The 17,090-nt window shown below is 44.3% G+C and overlaps 1 protein-coding gene across 1 annotated transcript in view; it reads left to right on the top strand.

Annotated features, from left to right (window-relative positions):
• Positions 1-17,090, top strand: part of LOC135225201 (calcium and integrin-binding protein 1-like) — a 111,036-nt gene that overhangs the window by 64,955 nt on the left and 28,991 nt on the right. The window contains exon 4 of the mRNA XM_064264510.1: positions 12,224-12,318. Within this exon, the coding sequence (XP_064120580.1) occupies positions 12,224-12,318 (95 nt within the window). The remainder of the gene's footprint in view (positions 1-12,223; positions 12,319-17,090) is intronic.

Raw genomic sequence — 17,090 nt, 5'->3', positions numbered from 1 at the left:
GTTTGTTTGCTAGGGCAAAGATGGCTATCATGACATGGTTCACATGCTTGGATTTGGACCCTCCTCTGTTGATGCAATGAACTACCACTGCACTGTCCAAAAACTAGGCTTAGATGAGACTTTTTCGGGGAAGAGTCTCTTCAGTAAGAAATACTGCCATTGCTTCCAGAACGTTATGTGGAGCTGGCGGAATTGAACTGACCAAGTCCCCTGAACCTGTTTGAACTGAGAATATCCCCCCCAACCCACCCGGAGAGGGAGGCATCCGTGTGAATGGTTAACACTGGAAGGGGATATTGAAGGGGTACCCGCTTGGCCAAGTTCTTTACTTTTGTCCATGGACGGAGTTGATTGCGAAGGATCTGTGGAATTACTGACAACTTGTCTCGAGATTTGGCGTTTGCTCTCGATCGCCAAACTCGATTTATATCTTTTAGCCTTGCTTTCAGGAGGATATCTGTCACTGAAGCAAACTGAAGGGAACCTAGGATTCTTTCCTGGCTTCTCCTTGATGTTTGCTTGCATTTGAGAAAATGTTTGACAGACTTTGCTATCTCTTTCCGTTTGGCCACTGGAATTGACAGATTGTGGGAAGACAAATCCCATTGGATTCCTAGCCACTGAAAACGAGACTCCGGAGTAAGTCTGGATTTCGTTTTGTTTATCTGGAACCCCAGATGTTCCAGAAATTTGAACTACCTTTTTGGTGGCTTTGAGGCATTCCTCGACTGTTGGTGCCCAGATCAACCAATCGTCGAGGTATGCTGCTATCATTATTCCCTGAGCTCTCAATTGCTGCACAACTACTTCTGCTATTTTCGTGAATACCCTAGGGGGCTACATTCAGACCGAAGGGCATCACTTTGAATGAGAATGTCTGATTTCCTAGCCTGAATCCTAGGAATGGGCGGAAGTGTCTGGCTATAGGGATATGATAGTATGCGTCTGTAAGATCGATGGAGCATGTGACGGCTCCACGCGGAAGTAAGGTCCTTACTTGCGAGAGGGTAAGCATTTTGAACTTGTCGCAACGAATGAAAGAGTTTAGCCTTGACAAGTCCTAAGATTACCCTTCTTTTTGTTGAGCCTTTCTTTGGCACGCTGAATAAGCGACCTTGAAAATTTTAGATGCTTGACTCTCGCAATAGCTCCTTTCTGAAGGAGTTCCTCCGCATAATCTGTCAAATTCCTTTGATGGTAACTTGGCGGAATGATTTGATTGGAGGGGGGATCTTTGATCCAACTCCAACCCAATCCCTTGGACACTATGCTCTGTGCCCAATTGCTGAACCCCCACCTGTGACGGAAGAGGAACAGCCTCCCTCCTACCTGGGGAGCCTCATTGTTGATGGGCGGGTTGACCACCACGCCCTCCTCTGAACTGCTTACTCCTTGCCCCCGCCCTTCCTGTGCCACGCTGGCGAAAGTGGCCTCTCGCTCCTACCTCTCGATTGCCTATTAAAGGGAGGGTAAGCCTGACCTTCATACATAGGGTTGAAGGCCGGCGAGAGTGCGTAGGAGGTCGAGGGTTGTGACTGAGGAGACAGCAGGAGGATGGGCTGGGTCAGCTTGGATGTAGAAGGTTGTCCCTGTTGGGTAACCGGGACGGCCTGAACGAATTGCTGCTGTTGCTGGTGTTTCTGGTAAGGCTGGAACCTTTTACCAGACTTCTTTGGTTTTCTTACCAGCAGTGGGGGCGGATTCTTGCTTCCTCTTAGATGAGATACCCACCTAGCTCTAAGGCTCTGGTTGAGCCTAGCAGCCTCGTGGTGTACCTCATTTACAGCGGACTCTGGGAAGAGATCCGCTCCCCACATGCTGGAAGCCAGGAGTCTATTAGGTTCGTGCCTAATAGTGCACTCCTGCAGAACGTGCTTTCGGCAATTCCTCCTAGCTTGGAAGAAGTCGAAAGCATCCGTCTGAACCGTCTGAAGCGTGGGACTTGGCCAGAATCTTAAACAAAGGTTCCGTGCCATACGAGAGAGCATGCCATCTCTGTGATAATCCGAGAATTGAGGGACCTGCCAAACCTAGTTCGAGCGTCGAACTCTGCCTGAATCAAGGAATCAGGCAGCCTTGGGAGCTTTTCGCCGAACTGGTCCATAGCACAGTCCGGTTTGAGCTTACCAAGCGTGAAAGTGGCTGGCAAGTTCTCCCACAATTCTCCTGAAAGCTGGGAAGAGCGGAGAAGTAGACTCTGCTTCCCTCAGCTGTGGCATGGGCTTCATCCTTGAGGACTGCCTGAAGAGTCGTTTCTACTATTTTTGTAGCGAACTGGAAGAGAAGCCTCCTCCTCCGTCGCAAAAATAGTAAAAGGACTCTTGAAAGCCTGGAGCTTGGTGTTGGTACACTCCCAGTCCTCAAGGCAGTGAACCCATTCGCGTTGAGCGTGATCTCTACTATAGAGAACGTTCTCCCTGGAGATCTTGTCCTCCCTAGTGAGCGCCGCTACGGTCAGCCTAGCATAACCAATGAAAGGCTGCGTCAATCCCGGAGGATAAAACTCGAAGTCCTCAATCCTTCGAGTTCCACACTCCGGGACAGAGATCATACCATCTTTGAACGGAGCGTAAGCGGCCACTCTCCATGGGTTCTCCATGGAGAAAGCTGGTAGTGACTCATAAGGTGGAAGCTGGAGAATACCAGCACTTGCTACTGGGGAGACTGGAAGAGAGGAGCCTGAGAAAGCCCAGCTACTCGGTCCTCATTCTCTCTAACCTGTTAGAGAAGATCTTGGATGACTGGCCCGACTGAGACAGAGTGCTCGACAGTTGTGCGAACATCTGCTCGAACTTTGTTCCTAGGGCGGAGACTTGTGAGCAACCATCTCACCTACTGTTGCATCACCACTGCTGAGAAAGCAGTGGGATCAAAGGTGCTAGGTCCCGCTACTCCAACCGGCGTTGCCGGAGTGGATGCGGTGGAGGCCGGAGAAGGCATTGGCTCGGCGGGAGCGCGAGCCTTCTCCTTAGAAGACTTGCTTCTAGAGCTCTTTGAATATGAAGAGCTCGGCTTAAGCCTTCACCGCGTCAGCATAGGAAGTCGAAGACTTCTTAGCTGAAGAAGACGACGACGACTTTTAGAAGTCGTCTTAACCAGGGTCTTTCGGTTCTCTCTGTCCCGCCTTCACCTTTGGGGGTACAGAGAGAGCGGGAGAGCGGGTAGGGATCTCAGATCCCAAAAAGCCTTGGAAAGAAGCAGTAGAAGAAGGGACAGGAGAAGATCCAGGAGCGCCCAAGGAAAGAGCCTTGGGCACCCGACACACCTACCTCAACCAACAAATCCTCAGCACCTACCGCCATAGGCTCAATATTAAAGGTCCAAGGTTGCGACGTCCGGGACCGACTCTTGCGTGGCCACGACCCCGAAAGACTGCTGCATCTCCTGCTGGATGGAGGCTATGAGAGGGGCTGCGGATATGGGGTCAACATACCCTGTTGACTTGCCACTGGGGAAGATCTGAACGGCCAGTTCTTGTCCAATATGTAAGGCTGGCCTTTGGCGGCGTTCTTCCGAAGCCTGCCGCACCCACGCTTTCAGGGTTTGCTAGGGCGACTTCCCTCACACCGGCAGCCTGAAAGAGAAGGCGAAATGAGCTTCTAATGGCGGAGCGGGGTTAACAAGCTTATGACTAAGTGTTGTTAGTCAAAACGATAAAAAGTCTATAATCGACTTACCCCCTCCACCAGCTGACTGGCCAGGTCGTAACAGATGGCGCAGGCTTCCGGGTGCCAGACGATCATGTCGTTGTAAGGCGTGGCACACGGAGCGTGAGACCTACACTCATCGTGGGCGCAGGGGTCGTACAACGTCGCGTTGCATCCAAGGACTGACAGTTGGTAGCCTGTAAGTGGAAAGATACATAAGTATCAGGAGAACACTTACGCCTAACGTTGCTCCGCTGGTGCCGGAGCGAGAAAGTTAGATTAAACCACGAGCCCCGCCATAATACGTGTGGTAGTAATATGGTTGGTTTGTCCAAGGCTACGCCGGAGACAAGAGATAGAATCCAACCAGGTGTGGTGGTGAAATGAAACCACGACGGACAACGGCGGAGATGGTATACATATAAAATAAATATAATTATAGAAATCATCGTAAAACTAGGTATATCCTTAAAAATAACAATAATTATCAAACCTTTCCCCTCCCGTCTACTAGAAGAGTGCCCGGGTAAAAGAAAGCAGCTCCCTTCCGTAGCGGGGGAGAAAGGTAAGGATATAGTAGGCAAGCAATAGAACACTAGTAGTGACCACCCCGCCCGCTGGCCTGGCGAGCCAGTAAGCTATAACCAAAGGTGGCCCCCGGCTGCGGCGGAAGGCTCGTTCGTTACAGAGGGGGAAATGGTGGCTGAGCAACTGGGGAGGGGGGGGAGGGTTCTCGGCGTAACACGGCGGGAGAGAGAGATGGGGGGGGGGGGTGGCCTACTCCTCCCCGTCCAACAACTACCCTCGCTCGGTGACCCACCGGTACCCGATGAGTGTCGCCCTATTACCCCAGCTGGGGAGAACCCCTGGCCTCCTCAGAGAGGGAGGGAGGAAGGCAACTGAGGTTGTCATGGCAACCAAGGGATCCCCAGACCCCAACTCCCTATACCTGGGAGGGAGGGAAGGGGAAGGGTAAGGTGCGAAGGAACACGTGACCGCAAGTGGCCTAAGCCGCGATAGCAACACAACCGTGAAAGGGCCACGTGAACCAGACTGTACCAATACATGGGACATGCACCTAGGCTAGCCTAACACCCTAAATAGAACTAAAATTACATCGTAAAGATGGAAAAGACACTTTTAGTAGAAGAAAAAATAAGAATCCCAGGAGGGGGCAAACTGTTCCGAGGAACAGAAGCCTACTCGGAGCCAGCAATAGCCGATGAAGAGCAAGAGCCGGGATGCTGGGCTAGAACACAGAATAGCCCTAAATACCAAACTAAGAGAATTGGTAAAAGGGCTAACCTAGCTAAAAAGGCGATGTAAAAAACGATGAACGTGATATAGTAAGCCCATAAGTATAAGAAGTCCCAGTATGGAAGACCGGGAATTCTTAACGAGGCAGCATGGCGCCGCCACGAGTCGACCGAGAAACTGTATATGACCTATTAGAAGGAAAATACTGGTTTCTGGAAGACTAAAATACGTAAAACACTACTTATGAGGCACTTAACTTAGCCGTTGCGATGGCAGCACGTTCCATAACGGATGATGAGATAAATCCAGAAAATAGATCACAAGCAAGAAAATGCGTACGAACGCTTGGCGCTAATAATTAAGGATGGACGCTAGGGGCGCTGCTGTCCGTGGCGTCCCCTAGTAGTAGTAGTAACGGCTGCATCGCCCGTTGGTATCAGCTCTCTCTTGTGGGGATTCTGATTGGAAGGTCTAATTGGTGAATGTCTCGTGGTAGTGTTCTCACTCGCCCCTATTCTCATACCGACACTTCTTTTAAAGAGTGAGCGAGTCAGTTTTACTGACATTTTCTTAATTTTGTTTTTCTCTGGTAATTTTAGATTAATTTTGCCTAGAAAGAATGATATTAAGGATCCTTTCATAGGCCGAAACGAGCTGAGCCCAGAAATCTGCTCCTGGAGGTGACAATATTTGTTTTGAGATGATCTGCCACTTAGCACCTCTGGCGAAGACATACTTGTTACAATTTTATAATCATTTATGGCTTAGAAATTTATTTCCTGATGAATGGCGTAAAGCTATAATAATTCCTATCCCCAAACCTGGAAAAGATCCAAGTGATGCAAATAACTACAGACCAATTTCTCTAACAAGTTGCTTGTGCAAGTTACTAGAAAAAATGGTAAATGCTCGATTAACATGGCACATTCGAGAAAATAACATCTTGACTCCCACTCAATTTGGGTCACAGTGCAACAGATCTACGTTAGATTCTCTCTCTAACCTCGAAGACCATATACGAAGAGGATTTGAGCGAAAGCAAATAACTGTAGCAGTCTTTTTTGACATCGAAAAGGCTTATGATACTACCTGGAGGTACCCTATATTAAAAACTTTACACAAAATAACAACATTCGTGGACATTTACCTAGGTTTCATCCAAAACTTTTTTAACAAAATCGTAGCTTTCAAGTGAGAATCGATGATGTATTATCGAGAACATTTCCACTTGAAAATGGTGTTCCACAGGGAAGTGTCCTTAGTGGCACACTGTTTACCCTGGCAATTAATGATATTAATAAAAATCTACCCACTGGAATTAAAAGCAACCTTTACATGGATGATTTTGCCATATATTATTCAGCCTCTCGTCTATTAAAACTGCAGAACGCATCATTAATAAAAGTATTATAAAAATAAATGATGGACCTCATCTGTAGGATTAAGTTATCCATACATAAGACTCAAGCAGTAGTATTTTATAAAAGATAAAAAATGGATGAATGATGAAGTAATAGATTTAAAATCAGAAATCATAGTATAACAATTAGACAACTGCAAAATTTTTAGGTTTAGTGTTTGATACTCACTTAAACTGGAAACCACACATAACATACTTGAAATCAAAATGTAAAAAAGCTTTAAATCTAATTAGAAAATTATCAAACACTAATTGGGGAGCCAATAGACAAACCCTTACATTACTGTACAAAGCAACAGTCCTATCTATAATTGATTACGGTAGCGAAGTATATGGCTCGGCGTCAGACGCAGCACTGAAAACGTTGGACCCAGTTCATAATGAGGGCCTTAGAATATGTTCAGGAGCCTTTAAATCATCACCGACCTCTTCCTTACAGGTTGAATGTGGTGAACTACCTCTCTCTCTCCATAGAGAGCTTGTTATAATGAAGAGTGCTCTGAGAATTAGGACAGCGATTCTCCAACAAAAAAATTAATTATTTGAACTCAGAGATATTTTTATAAACAATCATCCAACCACCCCCTTTTCCAATTAGAGCTAGAAGACTGTTTGAGTCACTAAATGTGAATATACAAATTCCTCCAGTAGTAAAATTACCTCCACCTTGGACAATGAATAAAGCCCCCCCCCCCAAAAAAACTGAAAAACTTGCACACAATTAAAATATTTATCAAAAAATACTTATATACGCCATCACACCATAGACAACATACAATAGAACATATGAACCGAAAAGGTCCACATTATGCAATATTCACAGATGGATCTAAATCGGAACATGGAGTGGGATATGCTGCAGTGTCCCAGGACAAATCATGCCAATTCTCTCTTCCTAAAACAGCTTCAATATTCACAGCAGAAGTTTGTGCAATAGCCTCGGCCATAAAAATAATTAAAGAAACATCACTCAATAATTTTGTGATTTTTAGTGACTCGAGAAGTGCCATAGAAGCCATCCAGAGTTACAAACCCAAAAATAATATAGTACAACAAATTAAATTATCACTTCATGAATTAGATATTATTGGGAAAAAAGTAGAAATATGTTGGATCCCTGCCCATGTAGGGATCAAAGGAAATGAAGAGGCTGACAAAGCAGCCAAAGAAGCAATTCAAATGACAAGATCAAGTGTGAATCTCCCGATGAGTGATTATGTAACATACATAAAGATGGGTATTTTAAGGAAATAGCAACATATTTGGAATGAAGAGTCAGAAAATAACAAATTAAAGCAAATAAAACCTGATGTTGGAAAATGGAGTTCATCATATCAGAGAGAGAGACATGAACAAGTAATTCTGACACCGTCTCCGTATAGGCATAACCCGTCTGACAACATGGACACTTAATGAGCAGCCACACGACTCTGCTCCAGAGTGTTCGGAGTGCAAGGAGTTTGGTAACAGTCAGACATGTCCTTGTGCGAGTGTCAAGTATGACCAGCAGAAGACTGTCAACTTTGGAAATAAGACAATAAAAGAAATTTTGTCAGAATCTTTTACATTTTCGGTAGTTCCGATTTTGACTTTTTTTGAGGAACTGCAATTTAAATTGATAAAAATAAAAATAAAACATTGGTGTTTTTAGTGAATTTTAAAACATTTCAAAAAGTTTAAACTAATTCTGAATTTTAATATACCGTTTTAGTATGTATGTAAGGGAACATGAGTAAAAGTATTTATTGTGTGTGTGTTCTAGTATGAAAGCATTTGCCATGGTGCAATTTATTTATTTATCCTGAATGACCAACTTGGTCCCAGCTCTGGCCTAAGAGCTAGACCTGGCATTTTATCTAATCCTTCGGGCCAGCCCTAGGAGAGCTGAAAATCAGCTCAGTGGTCTGGTTAAACTACTTTTATAATAATAATAATAATAATAATAACCAGACCGGGAACCGTCTTGGCCTGCGAGCGTCACCGAGTGTACGGTCACCCACGGGTGACCGTGCAGCCAAGGTCCAGACTACTGAGTACGCTCAGTGTGTCAGGACCCAGGCACGGAGCGGAAGGATGGTAAGAGTTGCTCAGGTGACTCTCGCAGCGATTGCCCGGTACCCATGGTTGATGTGACGTTCCCACCAGACCGCTCACATTGCGAGGCTGGAAAGAGGTCCCCCCCCTGGCCACCGGCTCCAGCCTCGCCTGGACCTGGTCCAGCCTCGCCTGGACCTGGTCCAGCCTCGCCTGGACTTGGTCCAGCCTCGCCTGGGCACGTCAAGAGGACAGTGCTCGCTCTCACCGTGTTAGTGGACACTACCAGTCACCCGACCGTCGCTCCCACCGGGACTGGACGGCTCGCATGACCGGTAGCAGCTCCCCTGATGCACGAGACCGACGCTACCGTTCTCGGTCCAGTGTTTCTCCGGAAGGAGACCGCTGGTCCAGACCTGCAGCTCGATCGCCACCGTGGTTGGTTATCGCCTGCAGTCCTCCCAGCCTGCCGGTTCTGCTGGTAGGCAGGGGAGGAGTGCTTGTAGCAGCTCTCCTGACGCAAGAGACCGACGCTCTGTCCTTGGTCCAGCGCTTCTCCACAAGAAGACCGCTGGTCCAGACCTGCAACTCGATCGTCACCGTGTGTTGGTGATCGCCTGCAGTCCTCCCAGCCTACCAGCAGGTGAGGAGCGCTTGTAGCAGCTCATCTGACGCAAGAGACCGACGCTCCGTCCTTGGTCCAGCGCTTCTCCGCAAGAAGACCGCTGGTCCAGACCTGCAACTCAATCGCCACCGTAGGTCGGTGATCGGCTGCAGTCCTCCCAGCCTACTGGTTCTGCTAGTAGGCAGGGTAGGAGCGTCAGGTCTCCTTCACCTGTCCCTTCAACCTCCTCAGGCTACACCAGGAGCAACGAGGCGAACAGGAGTGACTGTGATGAGTGCACTTCTTACGGTCTGGCCACGAGCCTGGTTTGGTCTTGGGACCAACAGATCCTCGCTCAAGTGGTTGGAGGAGATCGGGGGCGTTGGCGAGGACAGTGACGCTTCCCAGACTCTTAGAGTGACCATCACCGCTGTTCTCGTGATGGTCCTGCTCTCTTCTTTAGAGAATGAAGGGGGTCGGCTTCCAGTCCTTATTCTTGTTCCTCGAAGGGAGGATTTAGGCTGGAGGTCTATGTACAGGAACATACAACTATACTATTACGTATATTGCCCTTGCAACATGCTTCTGTTATCAGTTTAATTGTCCGAGGTGTAGGCACATACTGTAGTTAACTCTACGGGTTGTGACCGAAACGAATAGTATCTTCTTAATTGAACTGTAACTCGGGACTGCCCAGCAAACCTCCCAGGAGTTACCAGTTTTGATTTTGAGATACTTGTGGTATTGTCACAACAACAACACCACTGCATTTGCATTTACCGAAATCCGTTTCGGTTAAAATGCAAATGCTCGAGCGTTTTTTTTTTTTTTTTTTTTTTTTTTTTTGCGCTCGATGGTTCTAGCTGAATGCATTCCTTCTTGGAATGGATTACCTGGCAATTCAGGATGACAAGTAAGCGAGAGCTAGCGGTGTACAGGCTGCCTGCCACCCCTGCCTGCCGCCGCCCAGTACCAGCTGGTTCTCCGAGATAGTACGGTTGGATATTGTCTCGCTCCTCTGCGATGATTGACTACCGAAACGAATCTCTGCCCGACCATCACAGACTTAGGTCTCTGGTTGGCTTGAATTCTCACATACGTGTATGACCATCTCTACTGCATCGCCTTTGCCGTAGCGAAGAATTTTCAGACAGAGATATCTCACTAGACTCGTTATCATCTTTCTGTTTACCGCACGGTAACAGAAGTCTGTAGCCCAGTCTCCCACGGCAGGTGTGATGCAGTGTGATGTAAAGGACCGAGGGTTTGTATTAGTACGTGCCGGAACAAATCACAATTTGTTGTAAATTGTATTTTTCCTAACTATATGAACCTGAGGTCCTTTACATATATGCCCACCTCATGCCACCCCTCAATCTGAACCTGGGCCGAAAGGCAAAGTGGAGTGTTTACATCCGGGTAGGCTAGCCTGCCCTACGGTAGTTACTGCCTAACCACCTTGTTCAAGATTCAACGGCTGTAATTCCAGCTACGCCGTAAGTAATTCCTTATATAAAAGACCTCAGGTTTGTATAGTTAGGAAAAATACAATTTACGACAAATTGTAATTTTGGAGAGGGAGCTCTAGGAGGTAGGCTTACTGGGTCTTGTGATGGGCCAGGAGCAATTAAGAAAGTGAAAGAACAAGTGGATGTAAGTGTGAGTGAGGAAAGTGATATGGTTGTGGTAAATGAGGAGAAAGAGAAGGTACGGAATAGGGATAGATCAGAGCAGAAGGGTAAGAAGGGAGTTGAGAGTAAGGAAAGGGCTGAAGGGAAGAAGGTTAGTAAGGATGGTGGGCAAGATAAGAAGAGGATGAATGAGGATGAAAATAGAGTTGAGAGTAAGGTGCAGGATGAGAGTGATTTAGATAGTGGTAGGTGGGAATTAGTAAGTAGGAAGAAGAAGGGTAAGAAAGGTATGTCTAAAAGCATGGATGTGAGTATGGAAGTAGATTTGTTATATTCAGAAGAGGGTAAAAAAGGTCAGAATGGAAGTAGCGAAAGTGAGTGTGAGAGTGAGCAGGGAGTGCAAAAGGCCATGTATATGAGAGAGGTACCCCGATGTGAGAAGTATGAGGAATATGGTAGTAGAGACATAAGGGACTCTTTTAGAGAGCATAAGAAGTATTGTGTGGCTAAGTATGGTGATAACAAGAGAGTTTGGGCCAGAGTTAGGTAACTTCTTGATAGGATTTTTGTTGAGTATGTATTGAGTAATGATGAGTGTAGAGAATGTGCCGTATGAAAGTGTGAAAGCCAGGATTGTGGAATAGGCAAAGAGGATAAAGAGTAGCGTTAGACATAGGAGGAAGCATGATTTTGAAAAGGCAAGAATGGATGTTGGTGAGTCGTTGTCAGTGTATGTGCAGGTTGGAAACATTAGCTAGGAAAAAGTTTGGGGATGAAGGGATAAATGAGTGTAAGGAGTTAGTGCGAAAGTTGTTGGCGACTGTACCAGACCCTGTGATGGTCAGTAGTGTCGGCAGCAGTCTATGAAGAGTAACTGAAGGCATTGATGGTCAGTTAAATTGTGTGTTATTGATTTGTTGTTTAATTTGTTGTCAAGTTTGATATTGTTTCGTTTAGAGTTGTTGTGCCTGTATTGTTAGATTTGTTGTGCTTGTGAGTTTCAGTTGAGTTATATATGTGTTGTTATAGTTGTGTGTTGTTGAGGGTTATTGTTGGTGAGCTGTTGTGATTTCTTGATGTTGTTAGTGTGTGTATGTATTGTCTTGTCAGATTGTTGTTTTTGTGTTGTTAGCAAGTGTTTGTCCAGCGGACAATGCAGCCCCTCACCATGAGTGTGTCAAGTAGTTGGTAAGTACATGTGTTTTGAGAGTTTTTTGTTTTTTAGTTTGTGATCCCACCACAACATTACATCAAGAATCCAAACATTTGATCAATCATGATGTCACAGGGTTTGTGATTGCACTGAATACCTTCCCCGACCCCAGCACTGGCCCATATGACCCAAATTTTATTACATTTATTTATAAAGAGGTTCAACCTTCCAGCTTCATTATGCAATTTAGGAAGAAGAATGCAAGGAAAGACTAGGTGTCACCTATGCCTAATCCAGAGACATTTTTGGCAAATACATATTCCCCATAATAACTGTTAAATAATTTTCTTAATGTATTCAGCTATTACAGCTTTTTTAAAATTGGCTTGTGTGGAGTATATAGTTGTCCCTGCATATTAAATTTGTTTACTTTTGATTTAGATTTTTTATAATTGCATGAGTAAATTAATATTGCAGATTTTGATGGCGATGATTATCTTGGAAGGAGAGATCTCGAAGAAACCATTACAAGGCTTGTGTCTCCTCAGCGTTTTTCACAGAGTGACATGGAGGTGATGTATTTGATCTTGTAGTTCATTGTTTCTCATTTTGTAGAAGTTACAAGTGTGAGAAATATTGATTTTTTTTTCTCTCTCTATTCATGCCTGTGCCATGACACCTGTTTTGGGGCAGAAAAACCAAGTTGATATCTGCAAATGGTTCTGAAGGGTTAGGAAAGTTCATATAGTAGTCTTATATGGCTACTATGAGCATGGAATGCCTGGTATATTATGCTAGGTTTTGTGCATGCATCTATAACATGACAGTTGTTTTTGCTTAATAGGTATAAACCTGTTTCTATAGATGTCAATAGGCAGGAAGAAGAGGTGAAACAAGATGTTGATCTAGATCTTGTTTGCTTATTATGCCTCCTGAGGGTCAAGTGATACAAAAATTTAGATACTAAAAAAAGAGGTTCCTGTGCTGACGAGATGACAATCAATGAAGGCCACAGTTCTCAGCAAGTCTTCAACTGTGACGAGACTGGCCCTTTTTGGGAAAAAAAGGCCTTGTCAGACGTACATCACGGAGGAAGAGAAGAAGCTACCCGGGCTTAAGCTTATGAAAGACAGGCTTACGCTCGCACTATGTTCCAACGCCACTGGGGATTGTAAAGTCAAGCTCCTACTTGGTCTATCATTCTGAGACCCCTCGAGCCTTCAAGGCCCACAAAGTGCTAAAGGTGAAGCTTCCAGTGATGTGGAGGGCTAATGCGGAAGCCTGGGTAACGAGACTTTTGTTCACTGAGTGGGTAAATCTGTGTTTCGGCCCGACAGTGAAGAAATTCTTGGAAGAGAAGCGCCTCCCTCTGAAATGTCTGCTGTTGTTGGACAATGCCCCTGCTCACCCTCCTGGCCTTGAGGAAGATATCCTAGTGGAGTATTCTTTCATCAAGGTTCTTTATCTTCTGCCTAACACCACCCCTCTCCTCCAGCCCACGGACCAGCAAGTGATATCGAACTTCAAGAAGCTGTATACGAAACATCTTTTCAAGAGATGTTTCGACATCACCGATACCACAAACCTCACCTTGTATGAATTTTGGAAGGAGCATTTTGATATCGTGATATGCATCCAACTCATCGATCAAGCTTGGCAGGAGGTTTCGAGGTGAACCTTGAATTCTTCATGGAGGAAACTCTGCCCTGATGCCGTATCCGCCCCAGACTTCGAGGGATTCGACATGGGTGAATCTGATGCCGTTTCAGAAACAGTTGACGATCCTGAAACTGTTTTGCAACCAGATCTTGACGAGGTCGTTGCTCTTGGCAAGTCTCGAGGAGCACCAACAGGAGCTTACGACGGATGACCTGAAGAAGTTGGAGGCCATGCAACATAACATCGTTCAAGAAGAGTTCTCTAGCAGCGGCAAGGAGGAGGAGGAGGACCCTATGACAACAGCAGAAATTAAGGATGCTCTAGCTGCTTTTCATAAAGTGCAATCATTTGTAGAAAAGAGGCACCCCGAAAAGGCTTACACAGGTCGTATGCTTGTGTAGTTCAATGACGTTTGCCTAAGTCGTTTCAGGAACATTGTGAAAAGCTGGCAGAAGCAATCTTCCTTGGATAGTTATTTTGTAAAGAGGCCTTTAGTAGTAGTAAGCAAACAGGAAGATCCAAGTGATACGAAAAAACAGAAAGTTGAAAGTGGTGAAGAAATTGAAATTTTGTAAAAAACGTAGTTTCCCGTTGGACGAGTGGACTTTGCGCTTGACTACCAATCTGGTGGTCCTAGTTTGATTCTCGGCTCAGCCAACGCAAAATCAGAGGAATTTATTTCTGGAGATAGAAATTAATTTCTCGATGTAATGTGGTTCGGATCCCACTGTAAGCTGTAGGTCCTGTTGCTAGGTAACCAATAGGTTCCTAGCCACGTAAAAATATCTAATCCTTCGGGCCAGCCCTAGGAGAGCTGTTAATCAGCTCAGTGGTCTTGTAAAACTAAGATATGCTTAACTTTGTAAAAAACGTAAAGTATATAAAAAAAATTTTTTTAATCAGAAAAAGGCAAAAAAAGAAATTTAATTTTAAGTTTTTTGTAAAGTTGAGAGTTAATGTTTTCTGCCATTTGTTAATGTGTTTCGTAAAGTTTAGTGTTAATGTTTTCTGCCATTTTTTAATGTGTTCCGTAAAGTTAAGTGTTCATGTTTTCTGCCATTTGTTCTCCTCTGTCGCCACTTTCGGAGATCGCCTCACTCGAAAGGTAAGGTTCCACATTTTACTACATAGGTATGTATGTACAGTATTTCTTGTACCATGTACACTAATACACTTTATTTTCAGGTATGTAGTAGTACATATTAGTAGTATATGTATATGTAGTTTAAGTTAGGTATTGAATGGTCCAAATTGTTGTATTTCATTGTTTATTGGTCAATTTAGCTTTATTATGAAATTTACTGGGGTGTTTTTGTAGGGCTTGGAATGAATTAGGCAATTTACATGTAAAATGCGGTTCAAGATACGAAAAAATCAGGTTACGAAGGCTGCTTCGCAACGGATTAATTTTGTATCCTGAGGCACTACTAATAAAGTTGGAGACAAAGTAAAATCAATTATCAATTTACAGAATTTAACACCAATTCCACCCCAATAATGGAATATGAAATTATTCAATGGAATATAATTGGCCTCTTAACCCAACTATACCTGAATATACAATTCCATCCCAATAATGGAATATGAAATTATTCATTGGAATATAAATGGCCTTTTATCCCAACTATGTCTATGAGAATTACAAAGAATCCTACGAGACCGCAACCCAATACTCTGTTGTATTTTCCTACAACACATAAGATCAATCCCTACAAAAATTTGTCAGTACAAAATTGCTTGTTATTCACCAACTGATGGTGGAAAACTAGGCACAGCAATATATGTTCATAATAATATCACCTATGAACTTTTAAACATAGTACATTCACAATCATATCAGATAACAGCTATTAAATTATTTATGCCGGGTAAAAATATGATCACTATTTGTAATACGTACAACCAACCAAATTTTAATTTAAATTTCAGTTATCCACCGCATATGAAATTTTAATGCTCATAGTCCCCTTTGGGATAACAACCACCCTGCTAATACACCGGGAACAAACATAGAGAAATATATATTGAAACATGACTTATGCTGCCTAAATGAAAGTAATATACCAACATACTTCTTCAATACTCATTTAACCTTTTCTTCAGTAGATATCTCACTCTACTTGGTCGACTTAACTGAAAGACTTGAGTGGAATGTCCTGGATGACTCATATACCAATAACCACTTCCCCATCATCCTTAATTATTTAAATAATAATAAAATATTGCCACCCATAAAATATTATATCCAAAAAGCAGATTGGGACATTTATGATTTATACTAGAAATATACCACCATTTCTGCATAACCAAAATCACAATACATGTGAATTTTTCACAAATTTCATAATAAATAGTGCCAATAAAAGCATATGTAAAACATAACCACACCCAAAAAAATCCCCTGTCCCATGGTAGTCTCCAACATTAACAATTTTAAGAAAAAATCAAGTTGAAATCTTAGCAGACTTAAAACATGACTTGAAACCCTTAACAAATTGCCCAATAATACAAACATTGTAAACAAGATAGTAGTAATCAACATAACAATCAATTTTCTGGGCTCAGCTCGTGTCGCTGCGCGAAATATCCTTTAATCTATTATTTCTAGGGTAAATGTACTAACACATACCAGAGAATAAATAAAATAAAGAAAAAGGTCAGTATAACTGACTCGCTCACCCTCCAGGAGGGTGTCGGTATGAACACTAGGCGAGTGAGACCACTACCACGAGCCAAATACCAATAGAAATCTCCCACAACAAAAACCCTCCATGAGGAGAGCCGACCCACAGAGTGAGCAGCTCGTACTACTACTACTCCATCCCATGCTGCCGACTGCTGCGCCTCTAGTGGCCATCCTTTTCAGTTAGCACCTCACGACGGCGGACGTGATATTTTTCCCTCTGTGTTTTTTGTGCCCTTTCGTTGGATTTATCTATGATGGAGCGTGCAGCTATTGCAGCAGCTAAGTTAAGTACTCAGTATTTATGGTTAGTTTGTTTTTTCCGGCCCGCCCTCGGTCAGTATTGCAGTTTTTTAGGTATAAATACGTACTCGGGGTCGGGAAGCATGGCAGCATGGTTCTGCCGCGTGGTGGTGGGTTCGTTCTCGGTCTCCCATACCTAGAACATCCCATTCTCTATGTTCGCTCTATATTTATTATCCGTTTTACTTAGGGTACTGTCTACTCAGGTTTGTCATGCATGCATGTCTTTTACCTTATGTAGGCTTCTTCTTTCCAGACCCTAGTCCCGGCTCTTAGTATCGGCCTCTGACTAGCTTTGAGTGGTAGACTTTCCTTCGGGTAGTCGTACACTCCTGGATTTTTTTCTCCTACTTTATTGTTTTCTTTCTTTATTTATTTTATTATACCATGTCTTTTGGTTATGGTTAGGTTAGTTGGGCGTCTGGCTTAGCCTAGGTCCTAGCTCCTTGAGCCTATGCTAACCGCTCATCAGTTCGGTTGCTTCCCTATAGCATCTCTCTGATCAGTCGGTTTTGGCCAGTGGGTCTCTATGCTACCGCTTTTCAGTTCAGTTGCTTCCCGATAGCATCTCTCTGATCAGTTGGTTGGTCCTAGGTTTAGTTGTCTTATTTTAGCCTACCGTCTCGTGGTCACTACGCGATCGCGAGACAGCCAGACGCCTGCCCAGTCCCCTTCCCCCCTCCTCCCGCTCTTCCATAG

This window comes from Macrobrachium nipponense, chromosome 13 (assembly GCF_015104395.2).
Source record: "Macrobrachium nipponense isolate FS-2020 chromosome 13, ASM1510439v2, whole genome shotgun sequence".
Lineage (NCBI taxonomy): Eukaryota > Metazoa > Arthropoda > Malacostraca > Decapoda > Palaemonidae > Macrobrachium > Macrobrachium nipponense.
Note: the sequence above shows the minus strand (reverse complement) of the source record. Positions and strands in the feature narration are given on the sequence as shown.